The sequence below is a fragment of the Ictalurus punctatus genome, chromosome 17, assembly GCF_001660625.3.
Source record: "Ictalurus punctatus breed USDA103 chromosome 17, Coco_2.0, whole genome shotgun sequence".
In the NCBI taxonomy this organism is placed as follows: domain Eukaryota; kingdom Metazoa; phylum Chordata; class Actinopteri; order Siluriformes; family Ictaluridae; genus Ictalurus; species Ictalurus punctatus.
Window position 1 is genome coordinate 21,969,845 of NC_030432.2, and position 11,342 is coordinate 21,981,186.

General features: G+C 36.3%; 1 protein-coding gene across 1 annotated transcript; it reads left to right on the forward strand.

The window, feature by feature from the left end:
• The first annotated feature begins 7,259 nt into the window (after positions 1 to 7,259).
• Positions 7,260 to 9,815, forward strand: lyrm9 (LYR motif containing 9). Its single transcript, XM_017490332.3, has 3 exons — positions 7,260 to 7,551; positions 8,326 to 8,418; positions 9,259 to 9,815. The coding sequence occupies exons 1-3, from the start codon at positions 7,426 to 7,428 to the stop codon at positions 9,322 to 9,324; spliced, it is 285 nt and encodes a 94-aa protein (XP_017345821.1). The 5' UTR covers positions 7,260 to 7,425; the 3' UTR covers positions 9,325 to 9,815.
• Positions 9,816 to 11,342: the final 1,527 nt, after the last annotated feature.

An 11,342-nucleotide genomic window follows, 5' to 3' on the forward strand; every position in this document is an offset into this window, starting at 1 on the left:
CACTTAAAAGAATGGGTCATACAGTGAAAAATGACATCTTAAGTAGAGGAGGTCTGTAGTAATTATGAGTGATTCAGACATTAACAATAAACCAAATACAGTCCCCTCTGAAAGTATTGGAAGGGCAAGGCCAATTATGTTTTTCTTGATATACACTGAAGACATTTGGGTTTGAGATTAAAAGATGAATATGAGACGATAGATCAGCAATTCAGCTTTCATTTTCTGTTATTTACATCACCGTATTAGTAGGCTACAGTGGATATAAAAAGTCTACACACCCCTGTTAAAATGGCAGGTTTTTGTAATGTAAAAACCCCCCTGAAACTAATCTATATCATGTCAGAACCTTTTTCACCTTTATTGTGAAAATGCAACATATAAATATCAGACGTCAAACACCCAGAAATGTTTTTTTAGGGGAAAAAAAAAACAACAAAACTTCCAATACCCAGTTTGCATAAGTGTGGACACCCTTTTATAATTGGGAACGTGGTAGTGTTCAGAATCCACCATTCACATTTAAAGTCATGTTAAATACAAATTAGTATACACCTGCCATCAATTAAAAAGTGACTGATTAACCCCAAATAAAGTACAGCTGTTCCTATAGGAGTTTCCTGACATCTTCTTGGTAACATCCAACTGGAACAGCCATAGGCCGCAGAGAGCTTACATAGCAGGTACAGGATCTCGTTGTTGAAAAATATCAATCAGGAAATGGTTACAAAAACATTTCCATGATAATGGATGTACCATGTGACTCTGTTAAGACAATAATCAAATGGAGAAAATATGACACGACAGGATGTCCCTCTAAAATTGATGAGAAAATCAGGAGAAACTGATCAGAGAGGCTGCCAAGAAGCCTACAGCTACATTAGAACAATTCCTCTGAACCACCCTCTCATGGACTCTTCACCCTCCTGCCATCTGGCAGAAGGTACAGGAGCATTCATGCCACTACCAGAAGAATCCACAACAGTTTCTTCCCAAAGGCAGTATTCACCTGGGCTAGCCAAATCCATAACCCAGTATTACAAAGCTGCATCAGTCACTTTATTTTATGGAAAAATATGACAGATAAAAAAGACTTTGACTGAATTTTTCATTTTTTGCTGCAATTTGCTGACTATTGATTTACTGTAACGCAGCTTTTGCTTCCGCTGTATAATTATGCTTTGTGTGCATGTGTGTGTGTGTGTGTGTGTGTGTGTGTGTGTGTGTGTGTGTGTGTGTGTGCGTGGGTGTAAAAACCATTTCTTGGAAGCAGTTGGTGTCAGTAATGAGAATAAGATATCTTTCATTTAAATCAACAACACAGGAGTGGAAAGAATGTTGAGCCACTCCTGGTCCATCACTGTTTTGTCATCATTGTTTGTTACATAAGGATAACATTTGTGCTGAGAAGAAAAATGCACAGGTGTTAAAAGAAACATACTTCCTCAGGCCATGCAACCGTGCATGAGGAATGTGCACCTTCCTTCATTTCTTTAAAAAAAAATTTTTTTTAATTTGTATATAAAAAAAAACTTACACTAGCCAACAAATGAAATCAAATATTACATTTGAGTCTAATTCTGTAATCAGTGTCTAAGAACGGCACAATCATTCCCATTGAGTTTTCCTAGAGAAGAAAAAAAAAACAACAACAAAACAAAACATAATTTAACTCTTTATATACTTTTATACATTATAAAATAGGGTAATGACATCCTCAAGAAAATCTTGAAATATTCTCATTTTACAGAAGATTTCCTTATTATATTATTTTATATTTACTTGCATGGTTGTATGCTATATGTTCTTTATATTTACCATTAAATGGCCACAGTCTGAACAAATAACCAGATACAAGTCGTTATTATTTGTTACTTATTTTCCAGCCTTCATCAAATAAAAACGTTGTAAATTATATAACAACAACGCTTAAGCAACAATGCTGTTGAATCCTCAATTCTGATTGGACAGAATGTGATGAAATGTTTCTAATAGCAGCTCTGACAGTAGTGCAGCTGCAAATCACAGGTTTATATTAATGGGCTCGTTCTCATATGTTGTCATTTCTGTACTTGAAAAGGGACTTGTATGGCAGATGCTCATGCCTAATAATAAAGAAAATAAAGGGAAGTTTATTTGAAAGTTATGAAAGGAGTCGAAAAAGCAATTAAAAGTCAGTAAGGAAAGTCTTCGGAACAGAAGGGTTTACGCTTTGCTTCTCTGTAACATGACAAGCAGTGTTTTATTAATTACAGGAGAGAGAAAAAGAGAGGCTAATAAGGGAATGACTGTTTCAAACTGCTACTGTATTACAAAGTGATAAAAGGAACTTATTCTCTCACGGAGGTTGACAATGGTCCCCAATTTGTCCCCTGTTAGCTGTGGCAGAGCAGAAGCTTTGTTTGAACTAAGCTGCATGATGGCATGTTTTGGGAATGGAACCTTGGAGGAGCTTCCAACATGGCAAAAGCACAGCACTCCAGAAACTCACCTTTTACTTGACCCAAAAGCCAGACAGACACATTTAGTAACCGGAAAATTACACAGACGCAGCATTGCCTCACATTGGAAATTTTACAGTTGACTCATGCTATAAGAGCTTCTGAGTGCAGCTCATATTTTACTGGTTATGCTACTATAGAAATACCACAGATAGACCATCTTCTCAGTGGTAGAGGTTAATCTTGGTTCATCTCTGCATTTCTTTGCAGATTTCAATCTTGCTTTCAGATTCTAACTATGGAGGAGTGGTTTGTATCCTGTGGTATGGCCTCTATATTTCTGCTGTCGTGATACCTTCACCCATTCCCCGTGGAGGTTATAGTTGTTTTGGGGTTTTTTTGTTCACAACTCTCACAACTCTTTACTCCTGTCATCAACTGCTGTTGTTTCCCTTGACCAACTTGTTCAATATCTGGTTCTTAGTGGTTTCTTTCTTTTTCAGGACAATCCAAATTATTGTATTGGCTATGCCCGATGTTTGTGTAATGGTTCTGATCGATTTTTACTCCTTTCTCAGCTTCAAAATGGCTTGCTTTTATCCCATAGACAGCTCTCTGGTCTTCATGCAGGTTTATCCTTTTAACAACAAAAGCTGTTTTTACAGGCAAAACCCAGGGCTCAAACCAATAGCAGACAATCAGGAGCTATTAATTGTTGAAACAGGACACACGATTTAACAGGACACACCTGGGCAGCAAGAAACACCTGCCAGTCACGTGTTAAAATTTTTGATCACTTGAAAAATGGGTGGGTTCTAACAAAATGTGCCATGTCCCCAATTGTCTAACACATCTAGATGTACATATGAGGTAATTAAAACTGAAATTATCATTATCTGTCGTCTCATTCATCTTTTTATCTCAAACCCAAATGTCATCTTCATACATTTGATCCCTCACCACACTAAACTCTCTTGAAGTTAATAACAAAAACATGGCTTATCATGTAATCCAGAAAACACAAAGAGTAAAATCCACTACCTGAAGACTTTCCGGTGTCAGAAAACTGTTTCAATGTGCTCATACTGGAGACTCCAGTAAATAAACATTTACAAGAAGCTTTGCCATATCAATGATTATACACTATTCATTGTTAAATAATAACACATTTTTATCTGTTTTTTTGTTTTGTTTAGTTGTTTTTTTTTTGTCATTATTATTGATATAAACCTGTGATTTGCAGCTTCACTGCTGTCAGAGTTGCTGGTATAGAAAATGAATCAACACTTATTGACCAATCAGAATTGAGAATTCAACAGGGGTGTGGTGTAAATGTAGTTATTTAAACTACAAAATAGACTGTAGTTTTCAGGCCTGCTGAATGATACATCTAAGATCCCTACTGGTAAAAAACAATAGAAACCCTCATAGAATTTGTAATGTTTTTGTGGTTATAATGGGAATTGTATTGGTTTTAATGGAAACTGTAATGGTCCTTGTGGGTCTCTACTGGTTATTTGTTGCCTTCTATTGGTGTCATAGTATGTCTATTGGATAACATTAAGGGTCAATAATGGTAATGGTTTTAATGGTTAGCTTATGATTGTAATGCTATTTGCAGTGATAACTATTAGAATTTCTGTGATGGTTTCTATTGTTTTTTTTTTCAGCAGGGATCTGTCCATTATTAATGTAAATTTTCTTTTTTTTTCTTTTTTCAAATAATTATTACTGAAATTCTTCTTTTTTTATGTGGGCCACAAATTGTAACAACTGCGGCCACTGTAGCTAATTGTATATATAAAGAAAACCAGGACAAAGTTAATCAACAGCTTCTGAGCAATCAGAATCAAGAATTTAACACCACTATAGTATTAAATATATGTAAAATGTTGAAATGTTCAATTATAGTTTAGCATACTTCATTTTTATGTCTGGGAAGGCAGTCCCACACAATATGACTTAATAATAATAATAACAATAATAATAATAAAAATAAGAAGAAGAAGAAGAAGAAGTCAAATCTGATTATTTAGTCTGTTGTTTGTTACATTTCAAGACCCAAAGGCCGCGGCTGTTAGACTTAATATTTCACAAAAGGCCAGGAACTTTCCTGATAGGTGTGTTGATTTTTTCTATCATGCATACCTCCTGACACCCTGTCAACACCATGCTGACTAGTGGCTTTGATGCCGTTGGGGTTTTCCTCCTAGTGAACAATGTGAGCATTCACTGATTAACATTAACACAGTGTTCTTCACTCTGCCAGCTGGACACTTATGAACCACCGATCCAGTCAGACCTTTGTCATCGGAATCCTGGGAATGACCACTGACCTATTCCAACACTGAGGTTGAATTTATGGACCACATCAAAAGCATGACTACGTCTGTTTGCATGGCTGAACCCCAAAGGGCTCCCTACATACAGTACATGACACAACAGATGTAATAATAACTTTTGTACTCTTTTGTAGTGCACTACAGGTCCACTAGGGAGCCTTGGGTTAGCCTTAGGGAATTATCACAGATTACAAGCACATAAATTTCCCTTACGTGACACAAGTTTATCGACTCAGCCTTAATAATAATTGCCTTATTATTCAAATGGTCGAAAAATAAATACAGGAACAAAACAAAACAAAACAAAACAAATGCTTATTCATACAGCCAAAGATACTTTTATGAGAAAACAAAATAAGATTCTGTCATTGAGTAAATAAATAAATAAAAATTAAAATGAAAAGCAAAAATCTTTACTTTTGGCAATGAAAATATGAAGATAAGGTTATTTTGCATCGAGAAGTAATCAATCAATCAATCATTTAATTAGAGATTCCACAGAACGAGAGGCCAAGGATATTCTGATTCATGACTTTATGTAATTCCGGGTGGTCCTCATCTGCGTAGCTGTTGTAACTCTGTACAGGACAACACATGCACAATGTTTATGCAAAATGATTGACATGACGTTTCATTGAACGTGCAAATTAGTTTGTGTTGTCGTCTGGTAACGTCTAGCCACAATTTTAGCATGCATTAGCTATTTTCACCTGAAATTTGGTAATCATTTTTAGATAAAAGAAACATTAGGCAGACAAATCACATGTCCACATTTTATTGCATGTGAATGCAATTTTTTTTTGTATTCAGTTTATTTTGTAAATGAATAGTTGGTTAGTGGTGGTATGCTCCTGAGCTCGGGTTACTCTCTGTGTGGAGTTTCACATGTTCTCCTCCAAAAAACATTTCATTCCATTCTTCTCAATTCTGAATCTTCTTCCTAATAATGGTATTCCCGCGCTATGGCAGGGTCCGATTGTTGGCACGGCCATCTCCATTTGGCTCGATCCAAGGCGTCTTCAGGAGCTTCTTCATGTGTTGTCTGTCCTCCTTTATTCGATCCATCCATCGTTTCTTGGGTCTACCGTGTGGTCGCCGGTCATCAGGGTCATGACGCATGGCTTTCCTTGCCACAGAGTATTCTTTGCTGCGTACGACGTCCCTGTACCATCTAAGCCTACCTTCCCGCATTTTTGCCACGATTTTCGTGATTCCCAGCATGGTCAACTCGTGTTAGTCCGACACACTATCGAAGCATTCGCATTTCCATCACGTGTAGGGCCTGCTCATGCTTGGCTGTCACTGGACAACACGCCGATCCGTAAAGGGTGACTGTGCGCACCACCATCTTTGTAGATCTTTGACTCAATCTGTTTTGAATGTCTTCAGAAAATCTTCCATCCCCATATAACATGCTTTGGTATGCGAATGATTATTGGTGATTAATTAGAATGAATTAAAAGAGCCTGCAAATTTCTCTCAGACATCGTCTGGGGACTTCAAGCACCTGTTTCAGCATGGATAAGCCACTTCTCACAGAAAAATGTTTAGACTGTAAATATTAAAAGAAACATCAGTCAGGCGGACCGATCCGATGTCCAGTTTTGTAATTGTTTTTTGGCTTGTAAAATGTGAACTCTGATTATTCTACTCATATATGGGATTGAGTCTTGTGCACTCTTTGATGACCCACGTGCAGTAGTAGTAATAGTAGTAGTAGTAATAGTAGTAGTAGTAATAGCAGTAGTAGTAGGTAGTAATAGTAGTAATAGTAATAGCAGTAATAGTAGTAGTAATAGTAGTAGTAGTAGTAGTAGTAGGTAATAATAGTAGTAGTAGTAGTAATAGCAGTAGTAGTAGTAGTAGTAGTAGTAATAGCAGTAGTAGTAATAGCAGTAGTAATAGCAGTAGTAGTAATAGCAGTAGTAGTAGTAGTAGCAGTAGTAGTAGTAGTAGCAGTAGTAGTAGGTAGTAATAGTAGTAATAGTAGTAGTAGTAGTAGTAGTAGTAGTAATAGCAGTAGTAGTAATAGTAGTAGTAATAGCAGCAGCAGCAGTAGTAATAGTAGTAGTAGTAGGTAGTAATAGTAGTAGTAGTAGTAGTAGTAGTAATAGCAGTAGTAGTAGTAGTAGTAGTAATAGCAGTAGTAGTAGTAGTAGTAGTAGTAGTAGTAATAGCAGTAGTAGTAGTAGTAGTAGTAGTAGTAGTAGTAATAGCAGTAGTAGTAATAGTAGTAGTAGTAGTAGTAATAGCAGTAGTAATAGCAGCAGCAGCAGCAGTAGTAGTAGTAGTAGTAATAGTAGTAGTAGTAGTAGTAGTAATAGCAGTAGTAGTAGTAATAGCAGTAGTAGTAATAGCAGTAGTAATAGCAGTAGTAGTAGTAGTAGTAATAGTAGTAGTAGTAGTAGCTGTTGTTGGTGCTATTTGTTTATTTGTTTGTTTGTCTTTAACGCCTAAGTACGAATGAGACTTTTAGTTTGAAATTAATACACAGGCGACACAGGCACACGAACACCGGAAGGTACTTTAGGAAGAATCATAAATACACTCTCAGTGCAAATATAACGCGCTTAAGCAGGGAGAAGAAGCCACATTATTATTCTCTGTCAGGGAATCTAAGGAGCCAGTGTGAGCCGGTGAGAATGGCGCCACTTCCGGGTGCGGAGCTCGTGCGGACTCCGGTGCAGCTTTACCGCTACCTGCTACGCTGCTGCAAACTGCTGCCCAGTCCGGCCATGCAGACACACTACCGACACACTGTCCGCCAGGTACTGAGCACTTCATACTGAGAACCCTGGAGTGCAGAAACACACGAACTCTGCCATAATCACGTGGGTCAACAACGGCACAGGTGCACAGCACTCAAGCCCAGATATGAGTAAAATAAACACATTTTACTAGCCAAAATCAATTACAAAACAGGACATCTGATCTGTCTGCCTGATGTTTCTTTTAATGTTTACAGTCTAAAACGTGTGCCAACATTTTTTTTCTCTGAGAGGTGGTTTATCCATGCTGAAATAGGTCCTGGAAGGCCCCAGATAAATTTGGTCCCAGAGAAATTTGCATGTCTGTTTAATTAATGCATGATCATTTGCATATCAAACCATGTTATATGAGGATGGAAGATTTTCTGAAGACATCCAGAATAGAAAAGAATAGGATGAAATGTTTTTTGGGATGTGTGAGGAACCTGGAGGAAACCCACATAAATGCAGCGAGAACATGTGAAACTCCACACAAAGAGTAACCCGAGCTCAGGAGCAAAGCACCACTAACCAACTATTTACGCATTTACAAAATAAACTGGGTACACGGTTGACTTTTTTTGCATTAACATGCAGTAAAATTTGGACATCTGATTTGTCTGCCTAATGTTTTACCTGGGGTCTAAAAATGATCACCAAATTTCAGGAGAAAATAGCTAACATGTGCTCAAATTTTGGCTAAACGTTACCAGACTACACCACGTGACTAATTTGCATGTTCATGGAATCGTCATATCAGTCATTTCCCATAACAGACTGTGTTGTCCTGTACAGAGTTACAACAGCCACGCAGATGAAGACGACCCAGAACGAATTCGCATGATCGTCCAGCGAGCTATTTCTGATGCTGACTGGATTTTAAACAAGGTAAACATCAATAAAGTCGTGAGGTAAAAGAAAAGTCGTAAAACCCCTAGAATGTGATTTACATTGTCATATTTTATGAAACAATAGGTTTAAACAGAGGGGGTCATTATGGACATACAGTCCCCTCCAAAACTATTGGAACAGCAGTGTTTTTGCTGAAGACATTTGAGATCAAAAGATGAATATGAGCAGAGAGTCAATCACCTGGCCAACTCAATCACCAGGCCTTAACCCAACTGAGCAGCATTTCACCTCCTGAAGAGGAGACTGAAGGGAGAAACCCCCCTGAAACAAACAACAACTGAAAGAGGCTACATTAAAAGCCTGGAAAAGCATCACAAAAGAAGAAACCAACAGTTTGGTGATGTCAGTGAGATGCAGGCTTAATGCAGATATTGCAAGCGAGGGATATGCAACAAAATATTAAGTGTTATTTCCTTTAATTTACTTCAAGACTTATCTGTTCCTCTACTTTTGCTTGCCGAAAAATTAGCTTAGTCTCATACAAAAGCGTCTATGTTTTATGTTGTTTAACACATCTAGATGTACACACCATGAAATAATAGCAGAAATCCTAAACTCTCGTCTCATATCCATCTTTTGATCTCAAACACAAATGTCAAATTAACGAACAAATTAATTAGCCTTGCCGTTCCAATAGTTTCATGGAGTTTATTTTTAAACATTTAAATGAAAATTGTAATTGCTAGCAAATTCCTGTGGTATAAGAGGAACTTCATCACACCACCCTGCCGTTAATTCTCCTATAACAGCATGTTTTATTCCTTACATATTACTTATCCATATGTTGATTGATTTTTCTCCATTTCTATTTCGCAGTATATCAAAAAGACAGGATCACCAGGTCAGGATGAAACGGGACAAAACAACTCTGATCGAAGGTGATGCTACGCGGGATTACTTTAAACCCCATAGAAAGCCATACTGTGTTTATTATCAGTCACTATTGTAGACCAGGGTTCCAAGGGAATAATGAAACATTTTTAATACCATAAATATATAATACATAAAAAAATAAATGTACATAAAAATAACTTAGTACATACTGACCAACTGTATATTTGTGTGAAAATGTCATAGAAACAATTCAGTTGAACCATGCTGTTAGCTTCTGGACCTCTGGTTGCATCATGTGAATAATGTGTATTCATTTCCATTGTATATAATGAATATCTAATGAACATCATGAGCTTTGATTTGTCAGCACTGATGAAATCTATGGCTGAACTCTATGATTGATTATTTTTTTTTCTCTCATTTGAAAACTGTCTGACCATTGAAATAATAAAACATAATCATACCCAGTGAACAGCAGTGACTAATGGCAGACAAACATGGTGTATGTGCTTTATTAAATAAAGTCATGAATCAGAATATCCTAGGCCTCTTATTTTGTAGAATCTTGAATTTGGTTCTCGAGAACTCAATTATAAATCTTGTACAGTAGCTGTTGTTAATAATAACTTATAATAAATATAATAACCAGATCTTAAACCTCTGTACACTTGGTCTATAGAGAAGTTGGACATTTATCGCTGATATTTACCTAACAGTGACTCCTGTTACTATTAAAATAAAATGTTCATACATAAAGTAATTGTTTTGCATTATGTAAATTATTACACAGGCATATTGATTTGGGTAATTTGTTGAAATGGTTGCTTGATATCCTTAATTATTTTATACTTCTTTAGTGTGTATCTGAAATTTCAGCAAGTAAAAAATGGTAGAAAAGTCATTTATTGGTATTGATTGGCCTTCTAGGTAGTATGTTAGTCAGTTAAATAGAAGGTCTATGTCTAATTTTGTTTCAAATCATTGAATATAAACTCAAAAACCCTATTTACTCAATAAATTTAAGCATATTTAAACTGTGGAGATTTTTGCCAGTGGTGGGACTGCAAACGACCAAGGGACTGCAAACAAGCATTTGTCAAATGTGTACTTAATTGTTTCGATGTACCTATTGCACCTTGGTGCTTTGGCTTATCATGAAAACCTCCAGTTAGAATAGGTCTACCTACACCATCAGTGCATGGACCCCTAAAAGGAAAAGGTAGAATTACTATATGGATTCTCTTTGGTGCGTAGACCCCTTGCAAATTCTGTCAGTTTTGTTCTTTTTTTATTGACTGTCCTGTTGATGTGAACTTTGTAAAGAAAATTTTATTTTTCTGAATTTTCTAAGAAGAAAAACTGCCTTATTTTACACGTGGGCACACTGACTCTTTATGACCCTTTAAAAAGGTTTATTTCATGAGTTAAGTACATTTATGTCTCTGAGCATTTTAAGAAGATATTTGAATTCCACTTTGTGCCAAAATAGTAAAATACTACTAGCTTTTCAAACGAGATCTAATTGTTATGATTGTTCATACCACAACATGGTACGGAATCAGTTTCTTGTCTTTATATCTCTTATCAACTGAAGTAACGATAGAAAATTTCCACTTTGTTAAATTTCTTGTGAGTTATTTTTCCTTTTAAACATCTTGGTGTTATTGCAGAATGTGAGTAACGTAAATAGCCCATTATTCAGAGTAGTGCTCTCAACTCCTTATCCCCATCTCCCCATGAGCTTGGCGTCTCAAGAGTTTGGCACTTCTTTTATGTCCCTTCTGCCCCAATCCGAAGCAGGTGCAGCATATAAAAGGAGCAAAAAAAATGCAATATGCTCACAATGCTGCACACTGATGATGAGCTGGCATCTAAAATACAAGGTAAATACAGGTTGTTTTATATGTTTCTATAACTCTAGCTACTACTACAACTACAAAAGAAGAAGAAGAAGAAGAAGAAGAAGAAGAAGAAGAAGAAATAGAAGAAGAATGTCTATTATTATTATTATTATTATTATTATTATTATTATTATTATTATACATTTGTATTTAGTTATTGACACT